The sequence below is a fragment of the Lycorma delicatula genome, chromosome 1, assembly GCF_047948215.1.
Source record: "Lycorma delicatula isolate Av1 chromosome 1, ASM4794821v1, whole genome shotgun sequence".
In the NCBI taxonomy this organism is placed as follows: Eukaryota; Metazoa; Arthropoda; class Insecta; order Hemiptera; family Fulgoridae; genus Lycorma; species Lycorma delicatula.
In genome coordinates, this window is record NC_134455.1 from 102,079,782 (window position 1) to 102,101,132 (window position 21,351).

General features: G+C 34.5%; 1 protein-coding gene across 2 annotated transcripts in view; it reads right to left on the minus strand.

The window, feature by feature from the left end:
- Nucleotides 1-21,351, minus strand: part of LOC142320499 (uncharacterized) — a 73,791-nt gene that overhangs the window by 43,587 nt on the left and 8,853 nt on the right. For both annotated transcript variants that reach the window (XM_075358367.1, XM_075358362.1), the window contains exons 2-4: nucleotides 13,944-14,076; nucleotides 8,672-8,761; nucleotides 1,602-1,796 (exon numbers count right to left, since the gene is read on the minus strand). In XM_075358367.1, coding sequence (XP_075214482.1) covers nucleotides 1,602-1,796; nucleotides 8,672-8,761; nucleotides 13,944-13,960 — 302 coding nt within the window. In that variant the 5' untranslated portion in view covers nucleotides 13,961-14,076. The remainder of the gene's footprint in view (nucleotides 1-1,601; nucleotides 1,797-8,671; nucleotides 8,762-13,943; nucleotides 14,077-21,351) is intronic.

Here is a 21,351-nt window from a genome sequence, read left to right on the forward strand (position 1 = left end):
GAGGCGGCTTGGTGAGCTGAATTTTTTACTCACTCAGTTCCTGAATTGCCATGGTTCCTTCAGGGCATACCTCTTCATGAGGCACAGGACAAAGAGCCCAGAATGTCTGGGGTGATTAAGATATGGTGAAAAACTTATTTTTCTCATGTATCTGCTGGTAGAAAGACAATGTACTACTGTAACTGGGAGGATAGACCCCGACAATGTGATCGCTGTGTAGCTAACTGGAGTGAATAAATTTGGGGTGGTGTCCAGTTTTGTGTACAAGGTTCTGCAACAGAAGGAAAGGGATGCATCGATAAGTTTAAGGAGCTAATGGAGTAACATAAGACCCAAGTTCCACACTACAGGTGGGGTTCTGGGAACAACAGTCAGGATGGAAAAGACAGACCAGGTCAGAAAAAGTTCTGAGATCAGGTAAAGAACAGGACTGGTGAGTTGCATGGAGAGGATGATGGACAGCCCTCTGCAGAGCCATTGTTTGTGCAGATGGGCTGAGGTGATGAAGCACAGGGACTCTTTGACCCCCTCGAGCTCAAAGGCATCCCAGGGGTTGTGCTATGCTTAATTGCTGATCCAAGCTCGGGTGGGGTGAAACAATGAATTATGGGTTTTAGTCAGTAGAATGTGGGCACACAGCTCTAAATAATATCTAGTCAAATCCATGAGAGTCTGACACTCCTTCACTTGTGGGGGGTACGTAAATTTCTTCGCAACACCAACAAAAAGTATAAACATCCCAGTGTTAGATCATCCGCTTTATTTGCCTGACTTACCTGTGACTTACCTGTTCCCCAAGGACAAATCTTCATTAAAAGGAACAAGATTTCAGACAGTTGAAGCTGTGAAAGAAAAAGCGGCACGTGTCAAAGAGCTCACAGAAGAAGCCTTCCTACACTGTTTTGAACAATGGAAAATTCGCATGGAGCGTTCTAGGGATAGAGTAAGGGTGTAGAGTATAAGGGGATAATAACTAAATATGTATAAATTTAAAATAAAATATTTTACAGCATTAGTCTCATTACTTAATAGCTACAGCTCGTATGTTAGTGTTAATATTTGGTGTATGCTAAATGTAGCAGGGTGACCCACTCACCCTTGAGGAATGCCATTTCTGCTATATATAAAGTTCTTGCAATAACTACCATGAACATGGTTGACAACCTTTTCAGAATCCATAAGAAATAAAGGAAGAAAAAATATTTATGTCAAAATATTTTAAACTAAAAAAAAATTGGTTGAAAGTTTGTAGTTTTACAGTATAGAAATATAGTGCTGATAAAAATACCAGAAATACAGAACTTTCTTAATACTGTCATTATTCATACTAACACAAATTCGTGGTACTGTTTAATGCCAATTTTAAATATGTAAAAATATTTATTTAATGATTGAATGTACTATCTCATAACAGTGGAACCAGATAAGAAGAAATAAAATAATATTTCACAAAATACAGTGATGGTATTATTATTATTAATACAGTGATGTCTATTATTATTTGGTCTTGTCTTTCTACTAGTCTAATGAAGTAACTATAATACAACATGTAAAAAGATATTGATAAAATAAAACATGTAACAATGAGAATGTTGATATACCTTGATTGAGTGTTTGAGAGTAAGCTTTGTCTGCCATCTCCACTGCTTGAATCATCGGTTTGGTCATTGCCTTCATTTTGTGTTGGTAAAGGCATTGACTGTGGAGATTGTAACAGATTTTGACCTTGATTGTGCTGTTTAGTACGGTACCGCATCTTCTGTTCAGATTTTTCTTCATCAAACTTACCCTGACTCCTGTTGAAATACAATACGATTAATAAATTCATACCAAAAGAAGTAAAAATTAGATTTATACAAAAAACAATCTGGGTTAATATAAATCTACAGTATGAAGCAACTATTTGAACCACTTTTTAAAACTATTTTAGTTCTTAAAACATACCTTCATAAAACAATTAATAAAAAGGTTTTTTTTTTACATTATACTTTTTGCTTCAGTTTTATGTTACATTACAACTTTCAACTTTCAAATCTAATATTTACAAGTTATATAATTAAAAGTTATTTTCCTCATTCAATGATTACTAAAAATTTTGTAACTACAGCTGAACTGAAAATTTTTTTGGGGGTGAAAAACACCTTCACGTTAAAACTAAAAATAGATTAAAACTGAAAGATTAAATAAACTAAAACTTAAAAGTAATAAACACTCAAAATATCGCTAAAAACTTACTAATATCAGTCAGAATCTAAACATGTAATTTAATTTAAAAAAGGTAACAAAAACAAAAAAAATATAAAATTTAAATAAACAAATACAGTACAAAGTCAGAGAGGGTGTAAACGGCTCCTTCTCAGATAACAGAATAAAAAATTAACATAAAACTCATAACAATCAAACAAAAAAACAACTACATTAACTACTCTCCAACACTAGTAAAAGATATATACACCGCAATATTAAATTTTATGTTAACATGTCACAGAAATAGCAACATCCATCTAAAACTTCCTTATTGCTCATTATTTGACAAATGTTTCTGGACAATTTGAAATTTACAATATTGTATAATGATACCATACACAATCCACAAGGATGTTGCACACAGTTATGCGGCAGTCACATCGTAAGCATAGTGGAGGAGTGTTTTCTCCTGACATCAGGTACCTATGAGTAGCTCTGTAGTCATAGCCTTATCCACAATCGGCAGAGGACAAATTCCTGTTGAAGTTTTCTACATGAGGACTCCCAAGGTAACACAGTATCTTTAATATGCTGGAGAGTTTTTTATTATCTACTGTAGCAGTCAACTTATCTTCCCATGTTGCTTGAATAGTGTGTTTTACACAATTAATGAAGTCTGATATAGTATTAACATGACTGGTGAAGAATAGTTGACTCTACATGTATCTTCAGCGGCAGATTCTGCACATTCTAGCAACATACTTGTGTGTTGCAGTGGTTCAACTTGGCGATTGCATTATAGATTGCAATGATGATAGGGTGTTTAGAAACAAATCTTCTAAAGCTAGGAGAGCACTATACAAGTTGCTGCAAATAAGGATATGACTGTATTTTAGGTTAATGATGTTCAAAGCCTTATTGGTAGCATACAGTTCAGCAGTAAAGAAACTTGTAGTACTAGGTAGACCAAACAGGTTCTGTCAACTAAAATGCACATCCAACTATCTTTCTGTTTCAATCCATCTGTGTATACTACTGTGTCAGGTTTGTCAGAGAAGTTGGTACAACATTTGCTGAAAGATGAAGGTTGTTGATTTTTTTATTATATAAGATAAGGTCAAGATTAAAATTTGTTGGGTTGATTTTCCACAGAGGATATGAACAGAGAAAAGCTACAAGAATCAAAAGTGTAGTATTTATAAGGTGTAGTAACCCATAGTGCTGTATAACATGGACAGTCCTCATACTTATGAGTATTTGCAAGGATTGCATTAAAAATCTGGTGATTTGGATGTCCTTTAAGACAAACAGAGTAAGATGCTAAAAGGTGGTCCCATCTATCCCAAAGTGATGGAACAAGTATGCTTGCGACACAGCTTTATCTAAAGGTACCTGTAGCAAGATGAATGAAAGAATGATGTACAGCAAGCATCCAGCATTTTAAGTGTGGTATGATGCGCTGAAGAATAGGTGACAATCATAATAACATACATGACCATTCAGCTTCCCAATTGGTGTTGCAAAGGACTCTCAGCATATCTAGAAGTTTGGAACATTTTGTTTTTAATTGTCTGTCCCAGGTAAGACGGCTCTCAAAAATTAAACCCAAAAACTTAAGAAATAGCAATTAGCTCTCCATTGAGAAGGACTTTTAGAATAAAAGAGTCCCCTCCTGCAGGCTAAAGAAAAGACTACACATTTTGTTTTCTCAGATGAAAGGGTGAAGCCAGTATCCCTGGATCAAGCCTGAAGGCGAGATACAGTGTTCATAACAAATAAAGACCAAGAAACAGGTAGCTGCTCACATTTAGTAATACTGTTTATAGCTATAGCAAACAAGGTGGCACTTAATACACTTCCCTGAGGCACTCTATTCTCCAAGGTGACGCTACCTGATAAAGAATCTCTGAAAGTTCAATCAATTAAGAAACCCCTAATAAAAGCAAACATATTGACCTTGACTAGATGTATTTAGAATACCACATCGCTAGACTGTCTCACGCCTTCCTGATAAAGATAGAAACGAAGACACTGGTGGAGCAGGAAAACGTTTTGGTTAGCTACTTCCTGTGATACTAAATGGTCAATGTAAGATCATCCTTGGCAGAAATCCACGTTTTGGGCAGTAGCTTGAAGGGTATGCCTTGTCTTTACTAGATTTAAGTACTGTTATGATAATGGCTTCTGACCAGACTGGTGGGAAGACGTTGTGTGGATAATAAACCACTGTAAATACACAACAAGTGTTGTAGCGTGCCAAAATGGGAAGGTGTGACAGTAATACTGAGACTAATGTTGTCAGGTCCATGGGAGATGTCACGTGAGTTTTTAGTGCATGTAGACACACAGTAGACTGGGGAGTAGAGCATAAGATTGTACCCACATATTTTATCCACAACCTCCTCTCAGAGACTTATTAAAAATATATGCTGAAACTAATTTTGCAATTGTTATTAAGACTGTGGAAGTAATTTTATGCATTTGAATTTCTTTTTATCTTGGTTTGAAGCTGCATTTGTTCATTCGAACAACATACAATTGAAGCAGTCAGATTGTACTTTCCATGGACATTGTATCTGGGTTTTGTATTAGTTGTGATTATCTATTAGTTTTTTTATGCTGCAGATTTCAAAAAAAATTTTCACCATAATATCTATTACAATATTGTGTAATGTTCTATCATCCATCAAGATTATACAAAATATTGCTCAGTTCCACTGATAATTTCTTCTAAAACACTAGGTCTTCAAAAAAAATCAACCCAATAGGGTGGTCTAGTGGTGAACTCATTGCAAATCAGCTGATTTCAAAGTTGAGAGTTCTAAGATTCAAATCCTAGTAAAGGCAATTACTTAGACATCTGATCGTGGATACTGGTGTTCTTTAGTGGCTGGGTTTCAATTAACAACACATCTCAGGAATGGTCGATCTGAGACAAGATGACTGTACTTCATTTACATTCATACATATCTTCATTCATTCTCAAAGTTAATACCTTACAGTGGTTCCGGAGGCTAAACAGAAAAAAGAGGTCTTAAAAATCACTTGTCAGTAAATTATTTATTAATCTAGTTAAATTTTTAATTTATTAAAAGTAAAATGGAATTTCATTTCATTTGTCAAATCAGTCAAACATTCAGTTGTGTGATAATGATTTAGATATCTCATGCATTCCTCGTTCACCTCTATTTTTAAATCCATGGATCACACAAAGATTGTTGTTAATTAGAACTTATTACAACAAAATATTGGGCAAATAGTTTCTGAGAGTCTGCTGCAAATGAAAAGTGTTTGCTAATGAGACATACAGTCTATACATTATATTCTGGTAGAATCTCAATGATTCTATGTTTTACTATACATAAAATATATCTATACTGAAAAATCAACATGTTCTTCTACTTACATTAAACAAAATAGTAAAAGGTAATTCTGAAAAAATAAGCAAGATAAGGCAACCACAACCTGAGAAAACAAGCAATAGAATTTCACAACTACTTCAAACTATGAAACCTTTAACATATATTTTGGGTGAAGTTATTAAGGATATAAATAAGATGTACTAACAAAATGTAGTTACAACAATACAGAGGTTTTCCAATATACCGGGCGTTTCATAAAGTTCCTAGGGGTTACAAAAATTCAGTATTTTACTAACCTAAATGAAAGTTGTATTGTTAAAATCTATAAATGTTCAATATGTGCTCCTCTGGTGACACAGCACACAACACGAAAGTATAGCTCTTGACAAACTCTTTCTAACATGTCATTTTCTATAGGATTGATTGCATTGATTATGCGATCCTTTAGCTCAGCGATATCGTACGGCATTGGTTCGTTAAACACCGTATCCCCAAAGAAAGAAATCACATGGCGTCAGGTCTGGTGATGTTGGTGGCCACAGCATAATGTGTTGGTCTTCTTCAGACGCACGTCCAATCCAGCGCCGAGGTAATGTTGTGTTAAGGTACTGTCGAACGTCTTTATGAAAATGGACAGGACAACCATATTGCTGGAAAATGGAAGTCGTTGAGTAGCTGAGGCGTAAGTCATAATTGTACATACACTGCCTCACGAGAGATCGCACAAAAAACGTTTACTTTCGGAGAATCCCGAATGTGTGTTCCACATTCGGACGTTATGACGGTTTACTTTGCCGCTAATATGGAAAGTAGCCTCATCGCTGAAAATTATCTTGTTTAGAAAACCTTCATCTAACAACATCTTTTCCTGTACTGAACAAAAATCGAGCCTACGTGTTTTATCTCCATCAGAAAGACGCTGGATTAATTGAAAATGGTACGGTTTGCATAATAAACGTTTACGGAGAACTCTCTCCACACTGTTGTTTTCGGAATTCCTAATTCTCGGCCTGCGAATGAAACTTGCACGCACACGTTCGACATTGACTTCTGAGGTTGATGGACGACCAGTTGATTTTCGCTTGCACAAGCAACTAGTCACAGAACTGTTTATACCATGGCCGAATTGAATATTCACTTTGTAGCTCCTTATGAAATTTCAACCGGAACGCACGTTGCACATAAATTACTGACTTTGACAAGTGAAATTCTAACACACAAATCGATTTCTCGCTTCCCGTGGCAGCCATTTTCTCTACTGTCGACGCCTAGCTAGCAAATGGTTTACTAACTGCCTAGAATATGTGGAAAAAACTATTTGAAGTACTCTTTTGTACAGTACTTGTTTTATTCTTATGAGTGAAATAGTTTTTTGGTAATGAATTTTCAAAACTCCGAAGAACATTATGAAACGCTCTGTACAAGCAATATGAAGCAAATAACATTCCAAGACCTTTATACAGTACAATTAGTAATTAGCATACCTTACTCTACATGTAACATAGGAGTGGTAAACAGATACCTACCAATAAAAACATTTTTATAAACCAACTGGTTTTCTGTGTTTCACCTTCGTAAAAAAAAAAGAAGATATTTAAACCCTTGTTTAGATAGCATTGATGAACTAATGTATAAGGAAAGTCAAACTTGCTATTTATTATATTCGAAATCACCAATTTAGAATATACAATATGATAACCACCATAGAAATATTTATGTACACCAGTATATGTAAGGATGTAAATAACCAAACTAATAGTATCAAATATTTATTACATAATTAAAGTGTCAGACTAAGTGACCCTCCACTTGGCTGGCCTTATGCAAAGTAGTTTGGAGTTTGATTACAGTGTGTCATGTAATCTGTACATTCATATACATGTTTACTATTATATATACTCAGGACGAATGTTTACTATTATATATACTCAGGACGAATGTTTACTACTTAACTTTAAATATGGATAACCATTGCAACATGCTTCTCAGGTAGACAACATTGCTAATAGAGTTGTAGCTAGAACAGGATTAGGGTATAAGTGAATGTGCTGACATGTTCATGCCTACTGCTTGACTGTAAAATAAACAAGGTAATTTTCATACACCAACTTTCAGGACCAAAGGTTGTCTCTATGTTGTCTCAACAAACATATACTGATATAAATCATAATAGGTCAGGTTTATAAAAACTACAAGTGCCATTACTAAATAAATATTATTATGAATAGTGATTATAGCAACTCTTAAAAATCACAGTCTGCTTACAGGAACATGATGAAATCTGTAAATACATTAAATTTGATGAAAAGAATCAAAAATGCAAATCAAGATCACTACTTTGGACTCTTCTGCGAAAGTATCTCTGTAAATAAGTGTTTGTATACTTTTTGATCACATATGAAAGAGTTTTTGAACATTAAAAACAGTTACTACCAGAAACAGTGCTACTGATGAACCTATTATATAATAATTCAACAAAAACTTCATTAGTACAATGCCACATACAGTGTTTAGAGAGACTATCTTTTATTATATTTAAAAATAATTGTTCTGCAACAGAGAAATCTGTGTTTGGTATCTTCCCTTATTCCTTATTTAATCGTTTTTATAACAATTGCACAAAATTAAAAGTAAAATGCACAATATTGAAGTTTTAGCATTTTACCCAATTTCTGTTGAAGCAGGAAATCACGTCGTTCAAACGATGTAAAATTATAATACAGAAAAGTTCAGTCATTCAATTATGTAACATTATCAAAAATGGATTCCTCTCCTTGCATTCATCTATTTTATTTTATCACTTTCTTTTCTGTAACTAAATTAGTTTTAGATCCAGTGAACTTACTTTCCACTTAGGAGATCAATCACCCATTCACATTAAATACCTGAAATGTTTGGAAATTTAATGGGAACTTTTTTTATTTAGATATATTCCTTTAAGTGTAATTATAATTAGGGTAGACATTTTAAATTTATTTAAGCTACTATAAATAGCAATATCTTAGGTAAGATAATATTCTTACCTAAGGTAAGAATATTCTTATCTTAGATAAGGTAATTCTTTTTCATATTAGAATTAAAATAAAGAAATAAAAATAAATAATGAAATAATAATAACAAACTTGGATTTTCGACGAATAGCTGGTTCAGGCTGGGCTAATACAGGAATACATAACGCAGAGGGACGACGATGAACCATATTTCTATAATATCTGAAAAACAAATTTAAATAGTTATTTCTGTATTGCATAAATACAAAAATATGTTTTGTATCTACTTTACAATGTCTTTTTTAAAAGTAATTCAAAAAAAGATCCTGTCTTATTAAATATTAATTTTCATTATTCTACTTTGACAAATTTTTTTATCGATTGTTTTATTTTATTAAGAAGAGAACATATGATCCTCCAAATACTTTTTATGGGTTATGTTTTAAATGTAATTAGCTACACTCCATTATTTTTATATTTTTTAAATTAATTATATACCTAAGTTCAAAGGTTGTGTGGTGGGAATGTGAAATTAACATTTTTTAGCATACAAAAAATTCCATCTATGCACGATGTGGATGATGAGCAGACACCTACCACTCCACTACAGAGACCGGCATTTACTTATTACTTATATGCTGCCCATTTATTTTCTGTTCATTAACTGGGGAGGAAGCAAAGAGTGAAGTTCTTGAGTGAACTATGAATAACTTTAAAGTTATCACTTTAAAAATTCTTTTATTGAAAATGAAACGAAATTCTTTTACTGTAATTGTAATGGATTGGTTTTACTCCAATTAATATCAAGATATGCTGTAGATTAGAAATAGGGGGATGCACACTGTTACAGTCATGGAAAAAGGTTGCAGCAATTTACAAAAAATTGCATCACTGAACATTTTTTTAATTCAACTTTACATACCTTAGAATGTTTTAATATGAAATCTGTTTCTATAATAAGACTTTTGCCCAGGTCCACTGGATCATAGCAGGCATTAACTGTGGCAATAAGCAGCATTGATCCGTACATATCCTTGTAGAAAAATGTCTAGGGGTGTCAAATTTGGGCTTCTCAGAGGCCAAAACAGAACCGGCCCCACAAATCCAATGATTAAGGGGAATCTTTCATTGAGAGCGCATTGAACGTCTAGGCTAAAAAGCATGGGGGCGCACAATATTGTTGAAAAATTATACAGCAACATTACTACTTTCTTGTTCACTTTCGTAAACTTGCAGGAAAACATACATGTTTTGTCATAGTCAATGTTTAGTAAGCATTTTACTAGTGAATTAAATATGTATAGGATGATCCATAGGTTTTATTTGATGTTTAAGCTGAATTTTGTAATGTGCAACACATTTTGAATAATTTTTTTTGTTTAACCTTGAGACCACTATTGGTATTGCTTCAGAGGATGAGATGAATGATTTGTAGCATCTGTGAAACTGCTGTGCCTGACGGATTCAAACCCGGGGCCTCCAGATGAAAGGCTGAGACGCTACCCACTTATGCCATGGAGGCTGGCACACTTTGAATAGTTGTCTTTGGAATACCTAACTGTAAACTTCACCTAGAAATTGATTTTTTAGGGCTTCTTAGGCTACTTTGGTATATACGTTCAACTGCTTTGTTCTCGTTTTGGGCCTTGCAGGAGACTTCCATGTTGTTGCCAGATTCCTTAAACTGCTCGTACTACCTTATAATGGATCATTATACCATAAACACACCAGAAAGTCTGTTTAACAGTTAACTGATTTATATTCCAGTAACCACAAAATGTACTGTGCTTTCTGCTGAACTGTCGCCATTGACTCACTAACTGACAGAGCCTCAGAGGCATTGTGTGCATCAGCTCAAAGTCACAGCTGGTCACATCTTGCAGTTCTAATTAATCTTAATTGCATGGGGAGATATGATTTTTTCCTGCAACCTTTTTCAATGACCCGTTTATTCTATTAGATGGATTGTACTTGTTGAATCATCATTTAGGGTGAAATCTCAATAAATTCCCTAGACGATTTGATGGTGCTTTGAGTATTTAATATGTGGGTTCTAGTTCATTTGATTACATAAAAATGTAAAATAAAATAAATTGAAAATTAAAAAAAGAAAACAAAGTTCAAATTTTAAAGTTGGTGCCAAATTAATAAAGTTGGTAGTAGTTAGAATTTGACACCTGAAGAAAAATTAAAAAGTATAATTCCATAAAAAAATCTTACTTATCTTAAGATAAGTATGATATATAGTATTTTAAGATAAGTATGATACTATTCACAATCACCATCATTGCACTGAAAAATTATCAGAACCAGCGACTATAATTCATAAGCATTTAGAGATGATTGCAAATTGTTTTAATTCTTCCTATCTTTCAAAATGTTTTTCTTTTATAAAAGCTGGGCTATTTTAATTAGGTACATTTTTAAAAAATCATAATAGTTTTATGAAAATTACAAGCCTGCTTTGAAGGTTGATTTTTATTTATAAACGAGGTAAATAAATGTAAGATATATGCAAAATTGGAATTAATTTGAGATCAATTTTGATAATTTTGTACTGTGCATATCTTGCAATCTGGTTGGTTCATATTTATGATGCTCACAATGATCTGATCAGTACTTTGTAATTTAATAATTAATACATGTTATTTTAGTAGTTTCAATTATTTTACAGGAATTTCTTTACCCCAAAAAATAGATTTTTCCTTTTGGATTTTTTTTTGTACATTTTCCCTTTGGTGATGTGATGACCTATTATAGTGAACCAAAGCTTGGCTCTGTGAACAATTTAAGTACTGCTTATATTATCTTAGTTGGAATTATCAGATGATACTATCTGTGACTATACATTTACATTTTTATTTTGAATTAATTTTTCTTTGCTGTTCTTTTTTTGATGAAAGAAAGTTATGTTTAATCATTTCATCAACATACCAGCTTCCATCACTGTCACCTCATTGCAATGACAACGAATTGATATTGACAACTCATACATCTCAAGACTTCCACATAAATGTTTTAGTAGTGCATTTAGTGAATTAAATTTTATCAGTGTCTGTAATGAAAAGGTAGATATTAAGTTTTTGCAGGGAACTATTTAACCCTACTTTGGCAATAAGTGTTGCATATAGAACAACATTATTATAGGCAAAATTAAACTAAGTTATTGCTGCAAAAAAATCTTAAAGTTACATTGTCTAGTTGATTACAAAAATTTGTGTAATAATCAATTTAGGTTCAAATATGAAATATTTAACACTTGTATTGCTTGGAAAGAAAGTTTTCTGTATGACAGATGACAAAATTAACAGAAAATTATGGATAAATTTACTAATTTATATAAACTTGCAGAATGCAATTTGTAACAGTGACTGATAATTTCTTGCATTCATATCTGCATTTCTTCCAAATTTTGCCACAGTAAGCAATAAAGATGAATTTTTACCTCTAGACAATTCACTAATTAAATCATAAGTAAATTAGTTCTCATCCTAACAAATTCTGGACTTGAAATTTATGCTTGAGGGCAATCAAAAAATGAGAACATCATTTAAGAAGATTTTATAATTATTACATGTATGTACATGACACTCCAGAGAACATTTTTAATGTAATTCCTTAATATTAATCTACTATGATTTAATGTTTAAAATAAATACTGACAGTAGCTGTTTTGTAAACATATTTTCTTAAAAATGAATATAAATAAATCTAGATTAATGAAATAGTACATACATTAAAAACTACAAGGGAAGTCAATTATTATCTGCAATTTAGTTATATTTTTGTTTATGTTGGTAGTACTGTTGTGTTGCATACATGATGCATGCGTGGTATAATTGTTGTCTGTGCAGGTTTGATGATACTAGGTTAGTTCCATTAACCCACCGGGTTGGTCTAGTGGTTAACGAGTCTTCCCAAATCAGCTGATTTGGAAGTCGAGAGTTACAGCGTTCAAGTCCTAGTAAAGCCAGTTATTTTTACATGGATTTGAATACTAGATCGTGGATACCGGTGTTCTTTGGTGGTTGGGTTTAGATTAACCACACATCTCAGGAATGGTCGAACTGAGATTGTACAAGACTACACTTCATTTACACTCATACATATCATCCTCATTCATCCTCTAAAGAATTATCTAAACGGTAGTTACCGGAGGCTAAACAAGAAAAAAAGAAGAGGTTAGTTCCATTATCACTGCGCTGCTGTTAACCATGGCTGCTTCGCTTTCTGTTTACACCAAAGAAGAACAATGTTCAGTAATCCGTTTTTTGTGGTCGGAAGGTGTATGAGGAGCCAAAATTCATCGAAGACTTTCGGTAAAGTACAGGAACAGTGTGTTGCCGCAATGGAGTGTCTATGAATGGATTAAAAAATTAAAAAATGGGCGCACAAGTTATGAACGACGAAGGAGCTGGGCGACCATTTACCGCCACAAATGAAGAAACATTGAGCGTGCACGTGACATGGTTTTCTTAGACTAATAACTGTTGAAGTGGCACATTGTCTGCAAATTAGTCATAGTTCTGCCTACGAAATCATCCACAACAGACTTTGGTTTCATAAAGTCTGTGCAAGATGGGTCCCAAAACAACTCACAGTTGCATAAACAAACGCGCTTGGACATATGCCAAAAACATTTGGATCACTATGGTAATGTACGGGACATCTTAGACAGAATCATCACTGGTGACGAAACATGGATCCATCATTACGAGTCAGAGAGTAAACGGCAGAGTATGGAATGGAAACATCCAAATTTTCCCTGCAAAAAAAGTTCAAGACCCAACCATCCGCAGGAAAACTGATGCTTACGGTTTTTGGGACTCACAAGGCCCAGTAGTGGAACATTATGAGAAAAGGGGCACCACAATAAACTGCGCATTACAGTGTGATGCTTACTGCCAAGCTGTAGCCTACAATTCAAAGCAAATACTGAGGACTGCTGTCGAAAGGTTGGAAAATGCCCGTCCACATACTGCTGCCTACACTGCTGTAATGCTCCAGAAACCCAACTTTGAAGTACTGGCTCATCCTCTGTATAGTCCTGATCTTGCCCCTTCTGACTAACACTTGTTTAGTCCACTCAAAGATGCATTAAGGGGTTGTCGATTTACCTCGGACAAAACAGTGAAAGAAGAAAAAATTATGCAACTGTGACCTATATAAGCCATGTAAAACATTGTTGGCTTATTAAGGCTTTCATTCATCTTCACTATGTCCGCTCCCGTCTAGTTCAAGTGAACAGAATTACTTAAATAAAAAAAAAATTTTGAAGATCAGGTTATAATAAACATGCAGGTTTTAAGGCCTGCAGAATTAGTTTTTGCATTTGCATGCAGAATCAATAGAAAGAGAATTACAGTTTTGATTATGTTAAGTTCATATGACCACTACATCTTACCTTGGGGTATTTGCCATAGGTTGGGTATTTGACTTTTTGCCATTTGAACCATGGCTTAATTTATGTTTTGGACTAACAGGAGGATAATTTTGATAATCCCAGTTCTCTACTTCTTTCTCTAAATCTTCACCTCCTAAAAAATAGTAATGAAGAATTAATGATAATAAACATTTTTCATTTATTACAAAAATATTAACTAAATGTAATTTTAAGGACAGAATGTAATTGACTGACAAGGAAGCCTGCTTCAAGATTGCCTAAGTATAAATAATTCTAATACTGAATGCTGTATTACTGCACAAACATTCATAGTAAATGATACCTTACCTGGTTATATAATAAATAACACCAAAGATAAGAATATTTACATTGCCGTAAATATAATAAACAAAAAATAAATTTTTTTACAATAAGAATACTAGTATTGCAATTAAATGAAATTGAGTGAATATTATAATGCTTAGGCAAATGTGTAATATACAGAGTTGAGAGTTCACCCACAGGTTGATTAACAACAAATTATATTTGTTATATTTAAATAGTTTGTACACATACACAATTTTATTATTGAAAGGATTTTCTTAAATAATGAATTAGTTATCAGAAATAATTATTATGTAATGTAATCAGCAACTTTTTCACTATTTCTAAAAGTTCAATATAAATTTGATTTAATACTGACAATTGTGAGCAGTGAACAATGGTTTAGAAAAGGAAATTTAAGATATGGTAAGAGATGGATTTTTAGGATGAGGTGGAAGTGGCTAGAATAAGCGAGTGATAGCATAATGTATATGAAATAGAGTGGGCATCTGTGAAGTAAGAGATGAAAGGATACCAAAGGAAAGAAGAAATATATGCAAATTATCTAAACATTTATAGAGAAAGTTAGGAGAGGGATAACTGAACTGTTTTAGGCAATCTAAAAAAACCAGAAAAGATTTTAACAAAATGTTAAAATATAAATCTAAATACAAAAAAATTAAACTCTAACACCCACGACAGGATGCAAGAAATGAGAGAGGATCTGAAGGAAATTGACCTTAACACCAGAAGACACCACACATTTAAGATATAATTAACAGAAAATCATAAACAAAAACACTTGCTTCACACTCACAAGAAAAACACACCTCATTTTTAACACTAGAAAAGGCACAAAGATCAGAACAAATGAAAAAGTAGTGGAGGATCACAAGGTCCAAACATTCCCATCTAAGAGACTTTTTAATGCTTTTGCTTATCGCTCTGAATAAAAAGGTTTTATAAAAACTACGATAAAAAGTTTCTTAAAATATATTTAAAATAATATCACAGCTGTAAACATAGATAAAATTTAACTAAAAATAGAATTTTACATATCCGAAGAGGGGTGTAAAGGACCCCTTCAAGGATAACAAAAAGACTAAGAACTAACATAAAAATTAAAATATTAAAAATGAAATAAAAACTTAAAAACTAATATCACTAAAAACTTACTAATATCACAGTCTGAATCTTAAAAATACGATAAAATTTAAAAGAAACAAAAATGAACACAAAAAACTTTAATGAAAACAAAATTTACATTAACATAAAATTTAACAAAATCAGAGAGGGGTTTAAAGGCTCCTCCTCAGATAACAGAAAAAAAAACATACACAAATACAAAAACTATATGCAACAATAACACATTTTATCTAAGAGCAACATGATGCAAAAATATAAACACCCGGCCTAAAACTTCATTGCCAAAGATTTGACAGATATTTCTGGACAATTTAAATTTATGAAAACGCTGCACAACATATGCAATCCACAAGTATGTGGAGAATATAGTGAAAAGTTTGCTGGAAGACAAAGTACAGGTGGTGTTGATTCTTTATTGTATATCGTAAGGTCAAACATAAAATTTATAAGGTTTATTCCCCATGGAGGATATGAGTACAGATACATTGGAAAAAGTGAAGGTGATGTAACATTTATATGATGCAGTAGATATTGGATACGAACACCTACAATGTACTACAAGGATGGTGTGTCCTCATACCTTCCTAAATTAGGATTCCTAAGGACTGGGTCAAAAACCAGGTGATTTGGCTGTCCTTTGAGATGGACAACATAAGATGCAAGTAATGTGATGACTCACACAAAGTGAGCATCACCAAAGTGATGGCTCATATATAGCTTGCAACAGGGCTTGATCTGAAGGCACCTGTGGCAAGCCGAAGGAAAGCATGATGTACAGCATCCTGCATTTTAAGCATGGTATGACGTGCTGAAGAGTAGGCCACACAACCATAATCGAACTATGGAGTAGTTCGTTCTAAAAGTTTGGAACAGTTTGTTTTTATTCTTTGATGTGTTTGATGCACGTTAAGGTGGCTATCAAAAAATAAACCTAAAAACATGATATCCTCAGGAGTGATAGCAATTTGCTCTCCATTGAGAAAAACTTGTCAAATGGAAGAGTCCAGCAGCAGAGAAAAGACTACACATTTTGTTTTCTCAGGTGAGAAGGTGAAGCCGGTAACCCTGGACCAAGCTTCAAAGTGAAAAATAGTGTTCTGCTGTAGACTCTGCTGTGGCTGTAAAACAGGATGTAATATATACACACACACACACACACACACACACACACACACACACACACACACACACACACACACACACACACACACACACACACACACACACACACACACACACACACACACACACACACACACACACACACACACACACACACACACACACACACACACACACACACACACACACACACACACACACACACACACACACACACACACACACACACACACACACACACACACACACACACACACACACACACACACACACACACACACACACACACACACACACACACACACACACACACACACACACACACACACACACACACACACACACACACACACACACACACACACACACACACACACACACACACACACACACACACACACACACACACACACACACACACACACACACACACACACACACACACACACACACACACACACACACACACACACACACACACACACACACACACACACACACACACACACACACACACACACACACACACACACACACACACACACACACACACACACACACACACACACACACACACACACACACACACACACACACACACACACACACACACACACACACACACACACACACACACACACACACACACACACACACACACACACACACACACACACACACACACACACACACACACACAGTAAAATCAACAAATGAATAACATAAAACAAGTGATGTATACATTTAGTAATACTTCTGATGGCTATAGAAAATAAGGTAGCACAATTCACTACCTTGTACTCCATTCTCAAAGATACCCGAGAGAGAATCTCCCAACATGAACACAGAACATTCGGTGATCTAAGAAGCCCCTAATAAAAGCAAGTATACTGCCTTTAACTCCCCATTCTTTGAGAGTGTTTAGAACACAATATCACCAGGCTGTGCAACGCCTTACTGATATCAAAGAAGATAGCGATGAGGCCTTAGTGGAGTAGGAAAGCATTTTGAATAGCTGTCTCCAATAACACTAAATGTTTAATGTAAGATCGTCTCTTCCAAGTATGATGTAAGTTTGCGGTTCACCATTCTCTCCATTACTTTGCATAAAACACTCAAGGCAATAGGGCGGTAGCTTAAGGGGTTTGCTTTGTCTTTACCAGGTTTAAGTACTGATACGACAAAGGCTTCTGATCAGATGGGTGGGAAGACTTGTGCACACAGAATAAATCTTTTGTTCAACAGGTGTTGAAACTCTGAATTAGGAAGATGTGACAGAATTCTGAGACAAATGTTGTTAAGTCCAGGGGTGGTGTCATGTGAGTTTTAAAGTGTATGTAACAACTCCTGAATACGAATGATGCATTTAATTCACTGACCGAATCACCAATGTTGAACAATAATACTTCCGTCTCTATCTTGTACCTCTGAAAATTATTATATGATGAAGTGAGAGACATCTAGTGAAAAGAATTTGCCAAGGTAGTTCCCCTACAGAAGATGAAAGTTGTTCTTCCTTCATGAATAAGAACGAGAATATTGTTTCGGTGATCTGCAAATTGCATGAATCTTTTTCCACAGGGTAGACATGGGAGTAGTGCGTCAGATAGTGTTCAAGTATTTTGTCCATGACTTCATCTTAGTGTCCAAGAACACTCTACAACATACCGCTCTAGCCCTATGGTATACATTTAGATGTTCAGTTGTAGACCTGTGGTTAAATTTGCATAGATGCTTGCTGCTGATTGCTTATAGCGTTTTGGCAATCATCATTCCTCCAAGGAATGTTAGGATGTCTAGGTTTACCCAATGTCTGTGGAATATATCAGTTAGCATTCTCAAGTATCATGGGCAGAAAAGAGGAAAGTTAATCAAGGATGTCTGCACCATTGTCATACTGTGATGGGAAGGCTTTATGATTTTCAACAATCTATCTCCATGACTTTTTCCACCTCGCACTTGACACCAAAAACAATAATAATTGGCCTGTGATCACTATCGTGAAAGTCTCACAAACAGACCAATTAAGATGGAGTAAAATTTGTGACCATATGGAGAGGTCAATGTTGGACAATGTACCAGATGAAGGACATGGATCTGTGCGACCCATCATTCAGTAGACAAAGGTCCAAGTCCTGTTTCATTCATATTTCATATCATATTTCCTCGAGGAGCAGAAAGATGAACACCAGGAAATATAGTGGGCATTTAAGTCTTCTACTATTTACGATGGAGATGGAATTTGTGTGATAAGATTTGAGATTTCTAAGTCACTGAACTTTACAGACTTCTAGACCTTTATAGTAACAGCAGGAATAAGGTTGGCTAGCGGAATCCTTGTAGCAGACACCTCGTTCCTCATGAAAATAGAAACTCCACCACTAGGCAGTCGTACCTCTCACTGAAATAGCTGTTAGTGTTACTGCATCCTGTTGTAAAAGATGTGTTTCTTGGAAGTACATGATTAGTAGTTTAGTGGTTCATGGGCGAGTGCCAACCCTCTATCCTCAATGTGGAACCGAAGACCTCTAATGTTCCACAGAATAATATTCATAAGTAAAGATAATAATAGATAAGGAATTTCAGTAAAATATATTATAAGTCTTGTATGCAATCCGATTTTTATTTTTTATATTTTTGATTTTAAAGAACTTCGATGCACTGGGGTCTGGTGGTTCTTCAACCATATCCACCAGTATACAAGGCAATGGAGGAGATTTGGTAGAATGGGATGTCACAGATGAAATTCCAGAGGGTGGTTACATGGTTACAGGAAGCTTAATAGATGACTTACAACCAGCTGTGATTTCTCCTGTCCATATGGGTAAAACTTTGGGGATAGGGATCCCATGGTTTGATCACTGCAATGAACCGACTTTTTGTTCATCTTCGTCAGCTCTGAAATATTTCAAGAATGAAATATTCAACAGATTATCTAGTTTGGTCTGTAAGTCAAGTATCACTAACAAAGGGTTAAAAAGAAAATAGAAAGTAATCTGAAATATGTGGTGTTTTTATACTGATTTTTAGAGGGAAGATTAAGGGAGCATGTATCAAATAAAACATACTGTTTCTGTAGTGGAGGATCTACCACAACTTTATAATGTGGCTACTAATTGAAAAGTTTTTGACTAAGATTAAAAGATTTGACTAATGTATTTTTATTAGGTAAGTTTATAAGAACTAGGTACATTTTCTTACTACTACTTGAAGTAATAGTGGGAAAGCTTAACTGCATAATTTCTTAAGATGAAAGTATATTTTTCAATTGCATAAATCCAAAATTTTATTTCTACTTTTGTTTTTATAAAACTAAAAGTATTAACTTTTGAGGTTATATCACTAAGCTCAAGCAATGTAGAAAAGTCACTTTCAGTAGGTTTACATCAAAAAGTTATTCATTAACAAATATATGTAAAACAGCATTTAACAGAGTTATTTTCTTGTAGTAAATAAGTAATCTTACTATGTAGTCTTTTAGTATGAAGTCAGGCTCAAGGGAGCCTGTAACACCTAGAGGGTGCATCCTCAGGTGGCAGATCAGAGGATGCCTCCTAGTAATGGGTAGTAAGAGGGAAATCAAATACCTCCTGCGGACCAACAGGTGAAGAAATGGTCAATGGCCTCGAAGGCCGATGAAGAAATTCTGAATGGCAGAGGGTGAAAGAGCCTAGGAGGTTGATCTCTGAATCCAGTCCCAAGGCAGGTCCAGATAGTTGCTCAAAGATGGCAGCCCCATCACTGTAATTATCTCCAAGATGTTGGTACTGTCTTTAGAGTACATAAATCTTACAAATCAAAGAAAAATTCCGGACCGGAAAAATGGACAAAATAAACTGATTTTGGAATAATAGCATTATTAAAATTAACGTGGAATTAAGGGGATTAGGTTGCAAGGAAGCTGAATTGTGTCACAGTCTGCCAGAAAAGAAAATAATTACAGCAATGGTAACAAAAACTAAAAAGAAACTTCAGGGAATGACAGATTTTGATAATTATGAGTTATACAGTAGAATGGCACACAATATGAGGGTTCACTCTGGTGTTGCGATGTTGGTAAATCAAAAATGGAAAGCTCTTATATAGCCATATACCTTGGTAAATGACTGCAAATGAATCGTTGTTGTCAGATTTAAGATCGATTGAGGTAGTCTGTGTGCGATAAGGTATATGCTCTAGAGGATGCTAAGGAGGAAGAATGACATTCCTACTGTCAGTTACAGAACAAACTAGATCTATATGATAAACAGATTATGTAGTAATAGCTGGTGATCTTAATGCAAGAGTTAGTAGACAACCTACACAGAACGTGATTGGTAATCACATTCTGTGGTTACCAAACACTTAATAGAGATAAAAAGTCTTTACTGTAATGCAAAGATTATATTAGCTATAGGAGACCAATTATCTTAAGAAATTCCCATTAATCAAGCAATACATCAGGGCTGCAGTATATATATATATAAATGTGTAAAAATTCAATGAAAATGAAAATTCAATGTGTACACATTCATCTCAAATGTTAAAAACACAGAGCAGGTTTCACATTTCTGATAGCCTTAGACATGACATCACTCATGATATAGATCATGATATTGACCAGAAACTTAAAAATGTTGTGCGCATGCACGCATGTATGTTTGCATGTGCATGTGCATATTCATATGTGTGCACATGCACATCTGAATGTGCATGGACGCGTGTTTCAGACATTTTGTGGATGCATTCAACAGATGCTCTGCAAGAAAACCAGAAAGGAGACCGATTAAAGTTTTACAAGGCGATGGCCGTACCAACGCTATTATATGGTTAAACACAACCAAATACGTAAGATACA